The 22,310-nt window shown below is 33.5% G+C and overlaps 2 protein-coding genes across 2 annotated transcripts; both read right to left on the reverse strand.

The window, feature by feature from the left end:
* Positions 1 to 15,424: 15,424 nt before the first annotated feature.
* LOC116208577 (rac-like GTP-binding protein RAC13) lies at positions 15,425 to 19,467 on the reverse strand. Its single transcript, XM_031542100.1, has 7 exons — positions 18,590 to 19,467; positions 18,416 to 18,503; positions 17,837 to 17,946; positions 17,499 to 17,562; positions 16,166 to 16,230; positions 16,017 to 16,082; positions 15,425 to 15,866 (listed from the first exon to the last, which is right to left on the reverse strand). The coding sequence occupies exons 1-7, from the start codon at positions 18,686 to 18,688 to the stop codon at positions 15,768 to 15,770; spliced, it is 591 nt and encodes a 196-aa protein (XP_031397960.1). The 5' UTR covers positions 18,689 to 19,467; the 3' UTR covers positions 15,425 to 15,767.
* A 174-nt stretch (positions 19,468 to 19,641) lies between these two features.
* Positions 19,642 to 21,918, reverse strand: LOC116208578. The gene is made up of 2 exons (XM_031542101.1): positions 21,382 to 21,918; positions 19,642 to 19,984 (listed from the first exon to the last, which is right to left on the reverse strand). The coding sequence occupies exon 1, from the start codon at positions 21,792 to 21,794 to the stop codon at positions 21,411 to 21,413; it is 384 nt and encodes a 127-aa protein (XP_031397961.1). The 5' UTR covers positions 21,795 to 21,918; the 3' UTR covers positions 19,642 to 19,984; positions 21,382 to 21,410.
* Between the last annotated feature and the right edge of the window lie 392 nt (positions 21,919 to 22,310).

The raw sequence follows: 22,310 nt of genomic DNA on the forward strand, positions 1-22,310 counted from the left end.
ACTTGAGGACTAATTTGCTTTATTGTTGAAGGTTTGTGGGAGGAAAATAGAAAATTAAAGAATGAAAATACTTAAAAAAAATTGTGTGTGATGGATGGGCCATATTAAATGAGGAAGGATCTAAGGGCTCGTTTTGGTTTTGTACGACATGTAAAATCAAAAAATTCTTACTAAAGAAACACCCAGAAAGAAATTGGATTAAAATATGTGAGTCGAATATATTAATCGAATAAAAATAATAAATTCAGAACCTGATGATGCCGTTAGGAAATGACCAACTAAGATCGGTGTTGATACTCAATGAGCATGCAACGCATTATACTATGTATATATATATATATATATAAATTCGCAAAGACACCCGCACCTCTTTACAAATGGAAATACAATGGTTTCAATTTCAATGTAAACACCATCTATATATAGTTGACAATATATATTGTAAATTTGTATGTAAGCAACCGACATGCATCTTCATTATATATATTCCTATAATGTAAACAGCTACAGATATATACAGCTGGCAATATAAAAATTACAGACATATTTCAATCAAATAAAGGAAAGCAATATTAATGAGAGTTTATAATATATACAGAGTTGGAAAGCAATATTAACTAGGGATTATAATATTTCTAGATTTGTCATTCGTATTATGACAAATATATTCTTATAATATTAATCACAATAAATTCATGTTTATATAGTTTTGTTTGTTTATATTGCATTTGTCGTTTATATTGTGACTTTTTAAATCACAATCTTATATTATAGGAATGTATACATTTTTTGCTGGGTCTGGGAATATATATATCCGTCTGATAAAAATATATGCCGTTATTAATCATAATATAGTGAAATATGCTTATTGCCCGACGAAATCTTCAGTCTTATATTATAGGAATGTGTATATATATATATATATATATATTCATTTACACCCAAGATCTCGACTAAGGAATAACCATAGAGTACTGAAAGAAGAAGAATCTGATATAAGGGAATATCAACATAAATAGATGATCAACATGGAAGATTTATTCAGAAACTTAGCCCATGATGGGCAGGATGAAGTACATGCGGATGATTAAAACAAAAAAAAAACATTGACAATAAAAAGAAATGGGGAAGAGTCTGAAAGAACTCAACCCATACTTACACTGAAACTTACACACATAATGGAAGGTTAGGGATCCGGGTTTTACATGCCGGATTGATTACATATGAGAAGAAGAAAGAAGAGAGAGAGAGAGATTATGAGCGAAGGTGAAGTCCCCCCTTGATGCTGAAGGAAAGGTCCTCTTATATGCGATGGAAGATGCCTTGTTGCTGTGCAGCTTTAGACTGTACACTCACATATGGGGTACTGTTGAGCCCAGTGAAAGAACTGTAGCTACAGTTCCTTTTTTGTCGCAAAGTGGGCTAGCTTGCTGCTTTATGTCGGGTACGCTCACTGAAAGGTTTTTTGTTCGTTTTGGGACCACTGGAGTAGTGGTTGGACGCTTCTGGAGATTGCGCTGAGTGGGGCATAGCCTGTGAGCCGAAAGGTCTTTTGTCTAGTAATGATCCACTTGATGAAGCAATGGGCGGACTCTCTTGAGTGTTGAGGCTAGCAATTAATCTGAAGATAGATCACTACCAATGTCTTTCCTGTGGGAATCTAAAGCAAACGAGGCAGTGGTGTTCAGATCTTTGAGTTCCAAGAGAACCTGGCTTAGCCGTCCTATGTAATCCTCATCAGTTTTTGCTGCTGAAAGGAAGGAAGAAGCACGGGCTTTGACCTGGAGAAAGTTTTGATGGTCCACTTATGCTTTGTCTGAGACAAGAGCATTTTTTCGGAACCAATCGAGAACAAATTGGTGGTCAAGATGGTCTACCTTCAACTTAACCCACCACTTACATTTGAAATTTATGGTCAGTGTCTGCAAGCCTATCTGTTGATCAAGCTTGTATCTGAAAGTCCAGTTATGAACCCATGATAATCCAAAAATTTGGTAGAATTGGAGAAGCACAGGAAATATGGTTTGGTTCCCCTAAGGTTTGAATCGAGAAACAAATGTGGTATATGCTTCATGAATTATGGGGAGTAGTATATCTGGAATTGGACCCCAGAGTGACCACCAATGGGCAAACTAGTAGGGGGAATATGGCTGGTGTTTTAGAATAGAAGAAGATCAGCCAGGTGTGCCTGAACTCATGGTTTTGGTACAAAAATGCATTTGTACCAGGCTTGTTGGTAATCCCAGTATGAATACATAGAATTATGTGGAAGGTTAGATGAGAATCTGGCTTGGAATTTTTTGATTTGGTATGGGTTTCCCTCATTCCATTCTTTTGGGTGGATGACTCACTGGATTTTCACAATAGAGTAGGATATGGTGTTTGATGAACCAGGGACAAGGTGATGTTTGAACTCAACTGAACCTGTTTCACTCAAAATTTTCTCATAGTATTCCCGGGTTTTTGAAATGTCCACAGGCCAGAAACATCAATTTTCAGGAAACAATTTTGATGCTGCGAAGAAGGGATTTTCATGGTAAAATCCTTTTTCCATAATCAAAACAATTTGAAATAATGATTTTGGAAACCAAAGTATTGTTTTTAAAGAGCTGGTTTCCTTATCGGAAAATTGTTTGAGGCCTTTTTTTGCTCTTTGGACAATTTGTCCAGAGCTCTCTCCTTTGCTGGTCTCAAGCTTAGGAGGAGATATTCCATATAGCACTTGTGCTAATTCCGGTTTATCTTTTAATACAGTAATCCATTGCTGGACTACAACATCATTTTCGAGATTTTGAGGAGATGCACTCTGTTTTTCAAGAGTATGTTTCTCCTTTTTTGGTTTAGGGATTTTACCTGACAGGGTTTGCATGTAGCCCTGCTTATCGATTTCCTGTTGGAGGGTCTGTCGATAAGTTTTAATCTGGCTATCAACAGTGATCTGTCCAAAGGAGGGTTGGCTAAAAGCCATCGGTTTTGAGGATTGCTCCTCTTTTTTGATTAACTGGCTGGGAGCCAGCTGTTTTGAGGCCGAGGCCTCTTTTTTGGAGGAACGAATCCCCATGCTCATGGTGGTACTTGCAGGAATTCTCTTATTAGGAAATCAGGGAGACTGTCAGCCTCTCCTTTTATGAATTCGATCTCAAAATCAAGGATACTCAAGATTGCTTGCCATCTGGCAAAAATCTGTTTTAATGCAATGTTTTGAACATCTTTTTGTAGAAATTCCTTTGCAGATTTGCAATCAATCCGAAGTAAAAACCTTTGCTTTAAAAGATCAAATTGAAATTTCGAAATGCATAAAACCACAGAAAGAATTTCTTTTTTAATGGTGGAGTAATTCTTCTGGGTTTGATTCCAATGTTTTGAGATGAATTGGACAACCTGTTCTTTGCCATTTTTAGATTATTTCAAGATTCCTCCGTATCCTTCTTCAGAGGTGTCTGTTTCAACAATCTTTTTTGCAATTGGGTCTGCCAAGTGTAAACAAGGCAGTGATTTGATCTGAAGCTTGATTTGGTTCACAATTTTGGTTTGTTCATCCGTCCATGGTGGAGGAGAATTCTTTAACCTGTTATGGAGGGGTTTGTATAGTCTACTTAGGTCAGGAAAAATGTTTACAACATAGTTAAGACTTCCTAAGAACCTTTGTAGCTGTTTTTTATCATGGATCTGGTCAGGAAATTTATCAGCAAACTGGATGGACCTGTTAATGGGGATTATGGTGCCCATGCTGATGTTATGCCCTAAAAATCGAATTTTTGTTTGGAAAAGGCAAACTTTAGTCGGAGACACAGTCAAGCAATTTTTTGATGTGATTCTCATGAAATGGTTCACATGTTTAAAATGAGAATCAATGGTTTTGGAAAATATGAGAACATCATCGATATATACAATTATAAAATTGGAGTATGCACAAAAAATGTCATTCATGATTTTCTGAAATTCAAATGGGGCATTTTTGAGCCCAAAAGGCATTACATTCCATTCGAATTGTCCGAAAGGAACTGCGAATACAGTTTTGTATTTGTCCTTTTCGGTGATTTGAATTTGCCAAAAACCTGACTTCATATCGAATTTTGAAAATATTTTTGAATCATGAAGCTTTTGGAGCAAATATTTTTTTGTTAGGTATTGGGTACCTAATCCACCGTAAGGCTTGGTTCAATGGTTTGTAATTGATTACTAACCAGGAGACACCTCTTTCGAGTTCAGCATTTTTGTTCACGTAAAAGGCTGAATAACTCCAGAGGGACTTGCTAGGTCTAATCAATATTTTGTTCAAGAGTTCCTGTATTTCCATTTTACAGTGTTTTTCCAACTCTTGATTCATCTGAATGGGTCTGGCTTTTGTTGGGATATTTTTCTCATTGAAATCCTTTTCATAAGATAGATCAATGACATGTTGCTTCCTACCCCATAAAGCATTTGGAGTTTCTCCACAAACTGACTTTTGTATAAGGCTGTTGAGATTATCGATTTTTTGTTTCGAATATGGTTTTTGGAGCAGATTTTCAACTTTATGGTGTGAAATTTCATCTTTTACCAAGTCAATTTGCCTTTCGGCAGCATGTATCGTGTCCAGATTCCTGGTTACAGGTTTTGTGATGAAGGGAAAATGGTTTTGCTTCCTAAGTACACCGTTTTTTTACCTGAGTTGGTGAAAAGGAAGGGCTTGATGAGTTGGATAAATGGGGTTCCTAGTATGACTTCATTTTTTAAGTCTTTTACGACTAGGAATCCAGTTTTGTATGTTGAATCTTCATTTTTTACTTCTGCTTCTGTAATTTTGTATGAAATTTTTAGTTTATCATTACTTGCAGAACGTGATGATTCCTGAGTTTTTCACAGTATTTTAAAGGAATTAATCCTTCCCTCACACAATTTGCGTCTGCACCTGTATCCAACAAGGCAGTTGCTTCCATCTGGAAGTTGTGGACACTTATTGTAGGTTTTAGGAGGTATTTTTGAAATGTGAATTCATGGCTTTTACACTCAAGTTTGGGTTCAGTATTTTCCAAGGTCTGAACCAGCTTTTCATCATTTTCAGAGTCTTTACTTATTTTTGTAACTCATGGAGTTTTTGGCGGAGTTCTGACTCAGTTTGTTTTCTTTCTTTTTCCCGGTTTTCATGCTCTAAGGCGCAGGTATTTCTAATCATCATGTTGAGTAACCTAAGGTTTTTGGTTTGTTCAGGTTCTGTGGGATCAACATATTTAGGAGGAGGTTTTGAGGAAACTATGGTTTTGTTAAAAGGTAGTTTCCAGGTTATGATTTTTTCAGTGAATTTTATGGCATTTTCTTCCATGTAGACTTGGCTAAACCAGTCCCAGAAAAGGATATTTTTCTTGTTTTTCTCCATGAAATTTATCCAATGATCTTGTATTACTGTCTTAACGTATTTTTCTGAAAAGACATCATGCAACCAATTCCTCCTATTTTCATTTTCTTTGGAGCAGAAATCTTTCCTAAAGCTAGCAGATGCTAATGTAAAGGATTTTTCTATCACATAGATCTCGGGGTTAGGATTGATTCTGGTGCTATCGGTTATGGATGAAAATGTTGGTGATGGGGGTGAAGACTCAGCTTCTTCTGTGTTTTGGACAGAGTATACTGGCCTAGGGATATCGGTGGCGACACTACTTAATCCTCTAAGGTTGGCAGACCTAGGAGGGGTTTCAGTAGATGTTTGGAAAATGTTTGCTGATGGAGCAACACTAAATGATCTCCTTCTTAGCTCAGGGCTTCTAAAGGAAGATCCTATCGAAGGGTTTGAGGTTGACTGTATGTCGACTGATCTCCTATGGGGAAAGCTTATGGAAACTCTCCCATCTTGGAACTGGCTCATTCGACTAGGTTCCTCATTTTGAATTTTTTCAGTGGCAACTGCGTCCTCTAAGACCCACTCATCAGGAAGAGTTACCTCATTCCACCTAATTGGTCTGGGGACTACAGTTTTAGACCTGGCAATGTCCGTTTGGAAAAGGAGGGTCTCTCCTTTAAGACTATGTTTGAAGGCTTTGGTTGCAAACGTTGAGACCATCGTTTTGTAATGGACTCTGTACACAAGGGCTAAAAGGATGGAACCTAAAGCAATCTTGTAATTGTGCGTTTTGATTTGCAAAGTTAAGCCATGAGTTATGTTTTGGTCTTTGAGGGACATGGTAAAATTTGGGAAAGAGTTAAAGTGGACTGGTCCGTCGCACAGATTAGTCTCAACCGCCTCAAGGATGGATTCATGGTATTTCAAAAGCCTAGCATCCCTAAGCACTAAGAGTACGGAGGTATCTAAGCCTTCTCTGGTTAGGGATTTTATGCCCACTTGGACGAGCCCTATGTGGATGAAGTTGTACTTTCCCTCATGTTTTTTCAATGACTCTTGGTTCAAGAGTTTTATAGTTTGTGATGAGTTTTTTAGGGGAAAGTCCCTTTCCTCAGTAGTTATAGTGTAATCGATTTTTGAAAATATTTGTTGGAATTTTGAGTTTTTATAAATCTGTTTTGAAGTGATTCTTAAGATCTCCCAATCATCGATAGATTTATCAAAACATTCCAAATTAACCTCTTCTCTGTTGAGAACATAATCATTATCAAAAGAGTTTTCAAAAGGACATGTACTCGATGAGTTTGCTTTAAACCAATCCATATTAAAACAATAAATCTTCCAGTTTCACAAATATTTATCAAGATATTTAAACAACATATCAGTTCCTTACCTTTCATTACACTAATCTATACCTAGACGAAGTTTCTAGAGATCATATACCAATAGCTAAGTGGTTTTGAGATGCTAAACTAAACTTACTCTCTCACCCCAGCTTCTCTCAAGATCAAGACCTAACTGCTGTACCTGGATTTAACAATAATAGCACACAAACAAACTCAGTAAGACTCTCACAGGGATCTAAATCCTACCCCAACTGTTGTACCTAGAGCGAACGATAATGTACGAGAATAACTCTACTCTGAGTTACGCAGATAACCTCCATCTACTTAGACAGTATCCTTACACCATTACTCCTCCTGGTTATACCCAAAAACTGCCCTAACCGTCGGGACTTACAACCTGGGTTCAGTAGGCTTGGAGCACCGCACTTAAGGATTATAATATGTAGGGTCCATTAGAACTGCTGGATGGACATTAGAGCCTCATGACATTACTTTTTTGACTAGCATAAGTACATTGTAGTATTTTGGATCTAGACACTAGAGAGACATATGGTAGGACTGTGCATTACTACGTTTACCAGCTTCAGTTCATTGTGTTTAGTATGCAACTAGACACTTAAGGAAGAACACAAGATGAGATACTACCAGCCATGAAGGCGGTCCTAGATGAGATGACCTATACGAGATACTAGAACTAAGAATAAGAATAGATTATACATCCTATATATTAAATATATATATATATATATATACACTAGTGAATTTACACATGCGTTGCACGTGAAACCTTCTTTGATAAGGTTAAAATACATAATACTCGAACAACAAATTATACAAGAAAATTCTTTTAAAAAAAGAAATATATAATTTATAAGTAAATTAATATTATCTCCTTTTGAATGAATTTGTCACTATTTCTAGTTAGAAATTTATTCTTACTTTAATTTATAAATAAATAAAATAAAACATAGTTAATAATAACTATGAGGGTTGATGGCCTAAAAAGGTCTAAAAAAGCAAAAAAATTGACTTTTTTATTATTTCTACGATTAATTTTTTAATTAAAAATTACAAATTATGAGTTTCTTATCATGTCTAGTGTGCCATCAATTTCCTGTCAATTTTAATGGATTTTCTAACATGGCACTAACATTATAGATATTACACATGGAAATCTACCAAGTAAACCCATGGGTATTTACATATCAAATTAAAAATAAAAATTATCAATAGAAACTAATAAAAAAATATTTCAATTAATTTTATTATTAAATAAATAAATAATATTAAATTCAATGGAAACACTTATGTGTATATATTAATGATAGTATTTAAATATGGATAACATAAAAAAGTATAAACAAAATTAACATACTAATGACAAATCACTATATCTAAATATGTGTATCAGTTTTCGCACAATTTTACGAAGTTATCCCCATTATTTTTTACTATATTGAAGGAAAGTAAAATTGAAGGCAACAATAAAACTATAAAATTGCTCAAATTTTAAACTCATATATTGTATCTTGTTCCTCCATCAATTCACACATGATCATCTTCCACTCACTTTTTTACTTATTTCTCTTCAACACCACTCTATCTCTATCTCAACCTAAGTTATTTTTCTTTATTTCACTAAAAAAATTATTTTTTTAACTTTCATCACAATTTTTAAAATTTTTTAATAATAGCGCAACTATGTAGAATTACAAATGGTACATAATAAAAAAAATACAGCGGCAATGTTTTAAACTATGTTTTTTGACACTATGCATAGTGTTGGTGTAGAGTTTAGTGTATGAATAATAAAAATTTGATTAGCATGATTAAGATATTGGAAATGACTTTTAAAAAAATAAAATTAATACAATTTAAAAATAATTTATTTCAAGAAAATGTTTCCAGTTAATATATTTTTCTAACTTGATCTTTCATTTCAATAGAATATCCTAAAGAAGAAATAGAGAAATGAATCTAAATTTTTAATAAAAGTTTACAAAATAATTAGGAGAAATATTATTTTCACGAATAGTCTTGTAACGACAAACGTAACTCTAAAATTCAGAAAAATCCGACCCATATCGATTGAAAAATTCCAAAAATTAAAGACTTTAAGGGTCGGGTTTTAGTTTTAAAGCAAAAAATTGGAAGAAAGTTGATCCAACCCAATTTTATGTATATATAAATTTATTTTAATAATTCATATTATATATTATAATTTATACTTAACAAATAAAATTAAAAAAAAAACTCTTTTGATCCTACCTAAGGTAGGAGAGTAAATTTAATTTGAGTTGCAAAATGATAAGTTGCATTGATAATCGATATTAGATTTACATTGGAACTAACATATAATCTCCCTTTTTACACACTTACTCTTGAGGAATAAGAATGAAAATGTACTTTGAGCTCATGAAGGAGAACATTGACAGCATGAGAACTTTAAGCTTGTGCAACAATGTTAACTGGTAGTGGTCACAGGCACTATAGTGACAATGGATAAAACGGTAGTCAATGTCTGTGGACTGAAGAAAACGAAGAGAATAAGAATAAGGAGAGAAGAAAAAAAATCTAAAATAAGAAAAAACATAATAATAATAATAATAATAATAATAATAATAATAATAATAATAATAATATGGTATTTGTTTTCTTTGAAACTCTTCTTATCTTTTTTTCTTTTTCGTTATCCCAAATGCATACTTTTACATCCATAGAATCCCATAAAAAAATTGATTGGAACTTTGAAAATAAATTACCGATGACATAATGTGTTAAATAATTTCTTAAATAAATTAATATAAATTTTGAAAAAATAGTCAAAAATATAAATTTTTTAATCACAGGATATCTGATTATCAATAACTTATCATAAAATATCCATCTATAAAATAATTTTTAAAAAATTCTTAATATAAATTTTGAAAATTCATTGATACAAAATATAAATGGGAAATAGGAAAGAGAAGTTATTTCATATTTAATACGTTTATCAAAGTGAATAATTATGGAAAAGAGCATGATACGTAGTTTTTATAGTGAAAATGTATGAAGGGATGTCTTGAAATTGAAAGGTCATGAGAAAGAATAAATATAAGTTGGTTTTTAAAACTTGAAGAAAAATAAAAGGATTATAGTCGAAGAAAGAGAATACGGGAATAATACAGTATCTATGATAATAACCCAAATATAACTATAAATATGTTATTTAGAATACATTATAACAATATGTAGGTAAAGATATATATTATTTGCGGAAATCAGTATCTATTGGTTTGTCATTTGTGAAACTCATTTTTATATAATCGTTCATATATATATATATATGTTACATATACGGGAACATATATAGTTCTGAACTTGTGAAGATTGGATTGGAGCAGAAGAACTTGGTATGTTTTCATTAATTCGATGTATATGTATACAGCCAAGTCCAATCAATAAATGGAAAGCATAAAATATGGCTAAACTAGTGACACCTAAATATGGAAAACTAGGATATGTACATAAAATACAGTGAGAAATAAATCATTCCATAATAGAACTAGAGTTCTGATTACGACTCAATTGTGCTATTCCTTTCAGGTACAAGAATTATATATTATCACAAAAAAAATATAGCTGTAAAGCTTTTATTCTTCTGCTCTCATATCTTTCTTTTCTTAGTTGAACTTTGAATTTGGTGAATCAATTATTTTGTAATGCAAATTTGAAGTTGATTTCTTCGATATTGATTGTTATTGATAGGATCTTTGTTCCAGTTCTATGACAAGTGTTGCTTTAGTAATTGTAAAACTTTTCTAATTTCTATTTTAATGCAAATTTAAAATTAATTTTTCAATATTGATTGTTCCAACATCATACTTACTCCAGATCCGCTACAAGTGCTGCTTCAGTAATTGTAAATCCTTTATGATTTGTATTTTTTAATGCAAATTTGAAATTGATTTCTTCGATATGGTTTACTTTGATAGGATGTTTATTCTAACTCTACTGTCGGTGTCGATTCAATAATTGTAAGCCTTTTATGATTTCTATATCTTCAATATTCTTTGTTATTCTTATTACGTAATTCATGAACTTTGAGTTTAGTAGTTTATTTTGTTATTTATTCTTATTTCTAGATTGAACTATGATTTTGAAGGTGACTTTTAATACAGATTTGAAATTTATTGTTTTATATTGGTTGTTTTGATGGGATCACATCCCAATTCTGCTATGGGTATCATTTCATAAATTGTAAGACTTTCTGAAATAATATTTTATATTAGTATTTTATGATTGGGCAAATTACTAAAAAAAACCTAAATTTTGTAAAAAGTCTCAATTTTGTCCTAAATTTTGTTTTGTAACAAAAAAAACCATAAGTTTTCTAAAATGTCTCAAAAATGACCTCCGTTATAACTTCCGTCAATTTTTGCTGCTGATGGTGGGTCCCTTTAACAGTCCACGTAGGTCACACGTAGGCAAAACTTGACGGAAGTTATAACGGAAGTCATTTTTGAAACATTTTAGAAAATTTATGATTTTTTCTGTTACAAAACAAAATTTAGGACAAAATTGAGACATTTTACAAAACTTGAGTTTTTTTTTTTTGTAATTTACCCTTTATGATTCAATGGAGTTTTCTTCAATAAACTTTGAGTTCAGGAGTTTTATTGATTTGAGTACTCATTAGAATGACATTGTTAATGTTGATTTTTGGTTCAGTAATCAATTTCATTTGCGAGTACATATTAGTTTCCCCACCCATTATGTCATACATGGACTACGGTATTTCTATCTTATGAAAGTTTTCTTTAACTTTTTAATTATTTTACTTATATTAGATAATTAGTAAAATATTGAGAAATATTTCATATGTTTCTAATTTAGATATTAAATGAAACTGAAAAGATGATACTCAATTAGCATTTGTTATTTTAGATTCATTTTTTCTATAACTAATTGTAACTCAATTAACTATAAATATAAATTAAGATCAAATTTCATAATATTTAATGATACCGGTAAGTTTTTATATTTAAATATATTTATTTTCAAATTCCTTAATATTCATTCACGCAATGCACGGGTCTTCATCTAATTTCTGACATATATAATAGAAGAATATAAAGATGACATGTCCTACAATCTTGCATTATAGGAATATATAACATATTTATTATGAAATATGTATTTTACTTTTTATATGGCAGCTATATATAGTATATATAGTTTTTTGATGTAATATAGGAACATGTATATTTATAGCTCCTCAATATAAAAAGTAACTTTGTTCCCATATAAACGAATTATAATCTCATTATATATTTTCTCCCATATCTATTTTGTTTAATGAGATTATAATTCGTTTATATATTTATTAAATATTTATGTTGCTTGTATAAGGCCGAGCACCAAATAAATAGGGATGCTATGCACTTTATGATCAGCATAGTCAAATAAATAGATATTAGTTTTAGTCCATAAAATGACTAAAGATTTCGTGATTTCATAATAATATAATAAATAAATAAAGGTGTATAAAGATGTATGCGCCGTTTATATTTATTTCCGTATGTTAATCAGTTATCGAAGTTATGCTAGATAATCTTGCACAAACAAAGTTTTATGGACAGTCTCGCTCCTTTTTCACTGTGTACCCTAATTTTCGGAAATCCAACTAGCGCCCTACTGATTCAGTTCAGGTTGAATCGGCCCACTAAAATGTAAAACTCTCAATTAATAATTTATTCATTTACAATACTCAAACCTAAGATCTTGGTTAAGGGGAATTAACATCAAACCTTTATTCATACGATCCTATTTTGTTTGTAATTTGTTCAACAATAAAGTAGTTACGCTATATTTCCCTTTCAATTTAGAAGATTCATAGATTTCCTTTATAATTGGAAAAAAAAAGTTCAGACATCAAAAAATCACTTTGGACTAGTATCTATATATACATTAATATTTGAAAAGACTTTTTAATTTGAAATTTTAGTTCTGAGGGAGTTGCTGAATTTATAATTCATTAATGTGAAAATATGTGTTTTTGCCACTTGAGAAAATTCTACAGTACAATTGTTTGAAATGAATGTAAGATCTTCGCCAAGAAAAAAAAAGGGAAAAAAATTAAATGCATGATCCTTCTTTCTGATTCAATTATTGAGATTTAATCTTGAAATTGTAGCGGTAAAAATTTTAGAAAATTTTATGGCTTACTTATGTATTATAATTTTAAGATTTCAATGAAGAAAATTCAAAAGCATAATAAGTTGATGGTCGGGGCTATTTCTTTTCGGTTATAAATGAGACTCGTACAATGAAATTAAAATTCTAGTAGTTAATAAAGGGGCACGGGTAGTCCCACTGAGTGTCGAATATGAAAACTTGTAGTTACCAGGCAAGAGCGTGCACCATATATATATATATATCATTAATTATGCAATAAAATATATATAATTTACATATAGCCCAACAGAATATATATTATATAAATTAGCTACTATTTAGGAATTTTTTTATATTATAGCAATCGAATTGTTGTTCATATATATTGCGGTAAAATATAGAGTTAGAAATCAATATTAACGAAGGTTTATAATATTTATAGAGTTGCCCTTTGCATTATGGGCTAATATATTTTTATAATAATAACCACAATCAAATATATGTTTATATAATATTGTTTGTTTATATTGTCGTTTGTATTGTGTCGTTTATATATATATATAGATGTATATACCTACCGCATGACTTGAGCAAAGGGATGCAAGCAAAGGGATATTTTTCTTTTTGTGAAAGGCGAGGCCCTAGTTTGTCAACCATATTAGGTTCTATTATCCTTTGAATAGCCACGTCATCAAATTACAGCCCCTCTCGCAAAACCCCGTCGTCGTTTTAATTATGTAAATATTAAAGATACCACCTTTCTTATTAAGAGAAAGGAATATCTCGTTACTACTTATGCGGAAAGCAATGAAAGTATTTTTTTTTAACTATAGAAATTGAACAAAAAAACGACAACCAAAATATATTAATAACGTAGTATACATAATTGGCCAAAATACTTCCATTGTATATATTTGATTTGATATATATGAAATATATAATAGAATCTAAAGATGACATACAATATTGTATTATAGGAATACATGTATATTTTGATACGATCAAATATGTATTGTAATTTTTATTTGACAACTATATATAATATATATATATATATATATATATATAGAGTTGTTTGATATATTATAGGAATGTGTATATATATAGTCGAAGATATATGTTGCACATACAAAGTTAACAATATATGTTGGAATTTTTATTTAGCAACTACATATATATATATATATATATATATAGTTGTTTGATATATTATAGGGACGTGTATATATAGTCGAAGACATATATTGCACTTACAAAGTTAACATTATCAACATTATATATTGGAGTTACATAAACAGAAACCATTTATACAGAACCTTTACCATTATATTTCCTTTTGTAAAGACATGTTGATATTTTTGCGGACTTTATATGTATATTGTGTTGCATACGCATCCACTACTAACATCAATCTATGTCAATTTGATCATTTCGAAAAGGCTTCATCAAGTTTCCTCTTCACTTTCTTTATTATGATTTTTTTTAGAGATTATTATTTTCTTTTGGTTGATATATTTGCTCACATATTTTCATTAAATTCATCTTTTCACACATTTATATGAGAATTTTTTTATTTTATTTTGATTAATATATTTGCTCATATATTTTAATTCAATTCTATTCTTTTCACATATGTCTCATAACTCAATTTTCTTTAATGAGTTGTTATTCGTGTAAATATTTATAAAATTTTTCTCTACAAAAATTATTAAGAGATTATTTGTAGGTTCCATGTGCAATGCACTGGTATTCAACTAGCATTTTATTGTAATGACATAAATAAGTTTTCTCTTCTTCTCAATTTATAGAAAAAAAAAAAGAATCGAACCCACGCTATGGACGGTGTTTATATAATTTTTTTTTTCACAGAAAGCTATTTTAAACATATCTATATGGACATTTTTTATGGTTTAAAAGTGTGAGTAGTCCGTTATTTGATACGTGAAAACATATCTTTTCAATGGAATAATTAAATTAATTAAAAAATACGAATAAAAAATCGGGTGAAAGGAGGAGGATTGAGATGATGGCGTAGGAAAGGGGAGAGAGAAAAAACTGTGAGAGTAGTTGTGAGTTGATAGTTAATTAAAGTTAATACATATATATATATATATAGATATATATTTTATAAGTTAGTTAGATCATATCCTAATAAGTTGACCACCAGAAATATAGCCTAAATAAAATTATTGTACTATTTGTAGAGATTTGATATTTATGAAGAAGTGATATTGATTCTTACTCGATGCTGCACAAATATTACGGTGGTATTTAATTTCAATCACATTAGGCCGATTTTTATTGAAAATGAGATCAAATCATCGAACCAAAATTCTGTCTAAATAATGAATGTGGCGATTGTACAACCATATGACAAAATTCGATAAAAAAAATACGTAAGTAAGTTACGATTTTTAATTTCGTATGTGTTGTATCAACTTGGCTAGAAATGGGCTATGGCGATGATCCAAGCATACGACATGATCGACGATTGGGTCTTGCTCAAGCCCAAAAGTTCTTGATCCTAATACGTTCGGACATATGACCGATTTAAACATGACACTCTATGAAATACTGACCCTACCAAAGAGTAACGAGAGGAATATAAAACTAATTACATGACATTTAAAGATTACATCCCATGCAAATCCATCGCTTTCCTCATCGACTGATTCTGAAATTCAATAATTGTAAATTTCCCTCGATACTTTCAACAGAATGACAAAAAGGTACAGCATTATATCTCTAAGGAGGCACTAACTTAAACTCCCTTTGGCACGATGGGAAACATAAAATGGAAAATTTAACTACCAATTGTATTTTGGTTTAGCTACACCTCCGTTGATTCGACCCGCGATACATACAAAATCTATTATCAGCTGTCCGATATGAATATGATCTGATCAAAACCTGGAGCAAAGAAAGCCTGTTGTAAAACTTTATCATAGGAATGTGCAGGTCCTTTTCTTGGGTTTCCTCTTCTTCGGTTTGGGGGGCCTCAGAGCAACCTTTATTGCTGCGTCAAACACTGCCTTCACGTTCTGTTGAACAGAAACAAGAAATTTTCTGCTCATTGAATCGATCACATTTCAGAAACATTTTCATGGAAATACCGTGTGCGTGTTCAGAAATGTTAAATTAGCACTATATAGTTAAAGATGTCAATCTAAGAAGTAAGCCGGGATAGGGACCTGTTGAGTCTTAGAGCTGCATTCTATGTAAGTGACAGCACCAATCATCTTCTTCAGCTCCTCACCCTGCAGAATAGATTCTCCTTCAGAATTAAACAAGATGAAGGAAACTAAATAAGGATCTAGATTCTCTAAAAAGAGGCACTTGCCTGAGAAGTTGTTATCGGGTTTATTCCAGGATGATCTACCAGAAACTGCTTATCTTCCCTCAGATCTGAGAATTTGACGACTAACTTATGAAATTGAGTTACTGTGAATTAATTAAAATGGGGTAAAATACACTCTCATTGCTTAAGATTTTACTCGATGACACTCAACGCTATTCTTGAAAAAAGTTGACACTCCACCCTAATGACCATCTTGACTCAATAAGAAACTTGTTTCTGGTCTCAACTTTTGAATACTTTTCAATTTCATCCTAATTTTTGTTGTTTGACCTTATTCTTGATATTACATGGTTTTTCCACCTTAATTTATTGTTTAAATTACAATTTGATCCATCGATTTTTACAATATTTTTTAACAATAATATCATTTTCGAAAATTTTAAAAAGCAACACCAACAATAATTGATACTTTCTATGATATCTTAAACTGCTACTTTTGATATATGGATCTGGAGAGATGCCTATAACCATGCAATATTTTTGTGAGTGGAATATTTTTGTAATAAAGAAAGCTACAATAGATGTAAAGAGTGTCCAAAGTCGACGATAAAACTATTCATAGAGACCCTTAATGGTCTAGATGGGAGGGTATTCAACCGGTGAATACTGTACCCCTTCGCACTCCCCTTCTAAGTGATCATTGCCATCTATCCATCCCCTCCTTTGCTCCTTGTTGTCGTTCATTTTTTTATTTATTAATTTTAAATATTATATTATTATTCTGAAAAAAATTCCATATTGGCAAATTATATAGAAAACTTGTGGTTCCAAGAAGCTCCCATCACCTCATGAAAGTTGTATGCAATACTTTGGCAATAATAACCCCGGAAGGGTTTAATATTTTAGAGACCATACTTTTGGATATCGATGTTAATGGAGTGGCCTCCCAAAACTATACCCCAAATAATTAAAGGGCTTAATAGTTATCATAGACCTCATTAAAATATCTGAAGTTGTTTTCATATTTTAAATTTTCTTTAATTTTAAATTTATTTTTCATTTGGGAATAATTTTCATGCCAACAGATTTAATGAAAAATCAAATAGGATAATCAAAGAACAGGACATATTGAAGAGAATATTGAGCAAAAGAATGAAATAGGATAAAATTGAAAAAAAGATTAAAGAATGGGGACGAAAAGAATTTTTTTACATTAATTCAATATAGCCAATGGGGTGGAGAGTCAATTTCATGACAAGAATGAAGTGGAGTGTCATTCTTCTATCGAAAATTGGGTAGAGTGTCATTTAGCAGTGGAAGGTAATGTAGTTTACCCATTAAAATAAGTATACCATTATGAACAAGAACTTTTTACCGAGTTTTGTTCCTACGAGCACGATTGGAACGTTAGGAGCATAGTGTCTCAGCTCAGGAATCCACTGCAAAGATAGTAGTTTCATCAAGCAATCAGTAATGATTCTCCAGAAGTTATCAAGATGCTCTCTTTCGACAAGCTTGTTGAGCGACTCGAGTAATTACATTGATCTATTCCTCTGTTTATGGGCAGACTAAAATCGAGAAACATTATCTGTACCCTAAATTTTGAAGTCAAATCATACTCTCAAGCCATCAAATATTAAGCGACGAGCTAGATATTCATATCTTTTTCATAGCGTACCGTAACGACATCACTAACCGCTGAAAAAGTCGAACCTTTTTAGAGATGTTCTCGTAGCTCGCTTTGCTGATAAGAGAAAAGGCCAACAGGAACACGTCAGCTCCCCGGTAACTCAGGGGCCTCAACCTGTTGTAGTCTTCTTGTCCTGCAAAATTCGAAAACATGACAATCACATTAATGTCTATGGTTCCGACTAAACTCAAAGCTTCAATGTCGTTAGTTACTGTCCGCCAACAACCATATTCAGGTTCATCAATATTATAAATTAAGTTATACTTGTCTACTTATTTGCAACTAAGTCGTTCTTTCTTAACCACAATTGCCAGATGCATCTGTTAAATTGTTAATATATTACGCCAGTTTGCTTCATGAAACAAGCTTATTATCACTCGGAAAAGCTTCCAAAAGTTTTCCATGTGGTATCAGAAACTGGGTTCAAGCTTCTACAATAGACGTCTTATTCAGTGCCTACACGAATGTCGAATAATACATGTAGGACCATGTACTTATCCGATAGATCTACAGATTCAGATCAAAGAACAGCAATCCTGTGAATCTATCCTGAAGTTTCGATGCAATTTTGCATCTTTCTCATTCTCTGGTTCAGAATATACCTGCAGTATCCCATAACCCGAGATTCACAGTGCTTCCATCCACCACCACGTTAGCGCTGAAGTTGTCAAACACCGTCGGAACATAATCCTTAAACGAAATAATGAAGAACTAGTAAAGACAACAAAAGAGACAAAGGAAAATCAGAGCAGTCAATCGCACCGAGCCATTCATACCGTGGGAAAGGTATTGCTCGTATAGGAAATGAGCATGCAGGTCTTTCCAACCGCTCCGTCTCCGACTGTCACACATTTGATGAACCTTGCAGTACTCATTCTATTCCCTTCTGTCTTGCTCTTCTTCTTCCTTTTAGACGGTTCTGCTTCTAATCTTCAATATACTCTGTTTTTAACATAATATATATACTCACTCACACATATATATTATTTATAAATATATATGATCAACATATTAATCACTTTGTTGGGGATGGAGTATGAGAAGGGGCTGAACAGCAGCCTATAGCAAGCCTACTCACCAACCATTTGTTACAACTGATCTAATTTTATATGATTATTTTTGGGGGATTTTTTTGAGGTTTTCCTTTATCTTTCCCATTTTTTCTAACTTCAAGTGCAAGCAGATGGCCATGGAACAGTTGGGGTTGGGTGCTGCTGTTGGTGAAGGATCAATCATGAAAGCTAAAGCAATAAGAAAGACAAGATGAAGATTTTTTGCTTAATGAGCTAATAACTAATGATGGCACCATCGCAGATCTAAACAGATCATCAATCATTTCATCAACCCAATAGTGCGGTTGATGGGTGCCCCAGAAACATATACCGACAACCTTGTGTGGCCGCTCCATGGTTACAGAAGCAGATAGATGCATGGCTAGGCTTAACCTGCTCATCATACATTTTCAGCCTTGCTTTGCCCGACTGGCTAACTTGCTGGACCATCGCACTTGACACGAGCCTTTTGGAAAAGGTTAATGACATATAGGTTGTTGAATCTTGATGATCTAAGGATGATGAAACTCTTACGGTTGCCTTGGCCCACTTGGACCTGGCCAGGTCCAATGTCCTGAGAGAAGATGTCATGCTTCCTCGATGAGGACTAGAATTCTAATTTCACCCCACAGAGGATGTTTGTTTAACTGCTTTGCCTACTTATCTCTCTAGACAGTTGATCTCATCACTGTCAACATGTGACATCATCATATGCCGAATCACTACCTAACGCCGATAACTTTTGACAACAATATGCTACAAAAGGTGCTGTAAGGTAAGAAATCATCCTACAACCCGTTGGAATATATAGACCAGTTTATCTCAGTAATGGACAGCAGCCTTAACCACATTTCAACTAAAAGGACCTCCAATTCACAAACACGAGCATTGAGCTGAAGGAAATCAAAACATGACAAAGAGCCGTATGTTAAGAACAAGTCCACCAGTCATGTTCCCATGATGGCCCAGCTAACTGCTTTTCGATTGCAATCCACTGAAAACTTGTTCTGCTGAACACTCTCAGAGGTGCTCTAGGAAACTCTTACTTGGCACCATGTTTGGGTAGCTAGTGCCGTTCTCAGGCAGAGAAACTCATCAGTCTATCCAGCTGAGCATTATCTGCGAGAAAAGAATGAAGCGGCTATCATGAAGTAGTTCATGGCAGAGAGAAATATATTGCAAGAACAATACATTCTACGCATGCTTTTTATTAACCTACGAAGGTTAATGTGCTAACTTGTGGATACGCAACTATGAACTAGCCCTCCATGTCACCGTCCATGCCGTGGTGTTGGATTCACTTCCTAGAAGATTTTTAATGACACCAACCACAATTCCTAAGAGATTGATTATCTTTTGTCGGTCTGACTGGTAACGATGCTATGGACAAGGCAACACTAACCACTGATTAGAACAGTGTGAAGAAGGAGAACGTCCAGTTGTTAACAGATTCCCAGATCAATTCAAGCAATAAAGGCCATCTTCTTCAACCGAGTCCACATGTCATTTTCTGAGGGGTGCAAACCCCTTTAAGCCAGTTCAGACTCGAGCAGTTCTCCATTGGTTCTATATATATAACTATGCCACTCAATTCCCAGACCTCAATGAGGAAGTACACAAACTAAGCTAAACAAGGCCAGTCAATTACCAGACCCAAATCAGTGAGCAAACAATAATACTAAACCAGACGCATTTTCACAGATGAAACTCAAACACATGCATATTCACCTCTCAATTTTTATTTGGCCGACTTTCCAGATGTGCCCTCGTTGTGATCATCTATTATTATCATATTAAAGCTCGAAAAGCCCGTTCCACCCAAAAAGGAAAAAATAAAAATAAAAATAAAAAAGCTTAAAAAGCCCCACCTCTTAGCATCGTTCTTGAGAATTTATCCCAAAAGTAGGACTCTTCACCAGCAAACGGGGGATAGCACACCCTATATTTTAGCAAAGCATAACCGACCTGGTGAAACAATTCTTTCTACTCTAAACTCATACATGTGTAAAGATAAAATTATGTTGCTGCCTCTATATACACCTAGACAATGTTGACAATGATCCATATGAATCATTTGACATTTTACAGCAGCTGCAGAACAGCATCGCCAATCATCTCATGATCAATCTTTTGACGTTTCAGCTGTTAGATGTTATTATAAAATTCCCAAACATCCCATCAACTTACAGAAAACAGCAATCACGCATAAGCCAGTTTCCTTTAGCACTTTTCCATAAAACAACATGCCAACAGCATGGACACCTCCAATCCCAGCAATGACAGCATTGTTAACGAAGTCTCTTAGTCTCAAATTTAAAAGCACTAGATACCACAAGAATTGCAGTTTCCTATTTACAGATAGCAATTTATACATTCTAATTACGGCATTAAGTCACTGTAAGACAATTCGAGCTCTACAAAGTGCACCGAGATTCAGTCCAAAAATCATAAAGGCCCCTCCTTTTCGAGAAACAAAACCGATGCACGACTTTGATACAGAAGAAATGCGACCCCACCTGGATCGTGTCTCTGAGCTGCCTCGAGTTCATTCTTTCTCGGGCGGCGGAGGGGACTGAGCTGCGGGCGCAGGGGGATTGTCCTGGAGCGACGGCAGGGGATTTCCGCCCTTGATGATCCAACCGAGGGCGAAGAAGGAGATACCGGCGAGGATGGCGGTGCCCCAGGCTTGAGAGTACCATCGACTGTACTGACGAATCGCGAACTTCCACTGCTCCCGGAGCGTCACCGGGTCCGGAATCCCAGTTTCCGGAGGGTTCGGGTAACTGAACTTGTGGCCCGAGAAGTCGTTGCCCGACTGGCACTTGCCGTTCGAAGGGATATCCAGAGGCAGCTTAGAGGACGGAGGAGGAGGAGGAGAAGGGTGGGGCTCCGACGAGGCGCCGGCTGGAGGCTTTTGGCGGTCAGCCATGGCTGTAGGGGTCGGACTGTTTGGGGGTTTTGTCGGTTGGATCGCTGGATATCAACCAAGATTCGATTTTCTCTCAAGTTGACTGATGATTTATCAAATATCAAGGTCGTGAATAGATTAGACACGAGGGCGTAGGGGTGAAGACAAGCTTATTTGCTCTAATGATTAAAAAAGAACTCAGTATTCACCTCAATGTTATTAAAATCGGGCCGGATGCTGACCAATTTAGGTATGAATTCACGGGTTTATAAGCCCAAACGAGGGTTCGATAGATCGGACCTCTAGTATATATAATGCATATAAAATTAAAAAAGATTATGATATATTAAATATATATACAATAATTTAAATGATTGAAATAATTAATGAAAGTTCTTTTATTGAAGTTGTTTATTCTTTTATAATGCTTAAAGAGGTAAAGAATATGGTTGTTGCCTAAATGATTAAGAGGTTAGACATGTGGCTCTTAGGGGGGTTAAGGTCATTGATTCAAGTTTTCATGTATGCAATTTGATT

Source organism: Punica granatum, chromosome 5, assembly GCF_007655135.1.
Source record: "Punica granatum isolate Tunisia-2019 chromosome 5, ASM765513v2, whole genome shotgun sequence".
NCBI lineage: Eukaryota > Viridiplantae > Streptophyta > Magnoliopsida > Myrtales > Lythraceae > Punica > Punica granatum.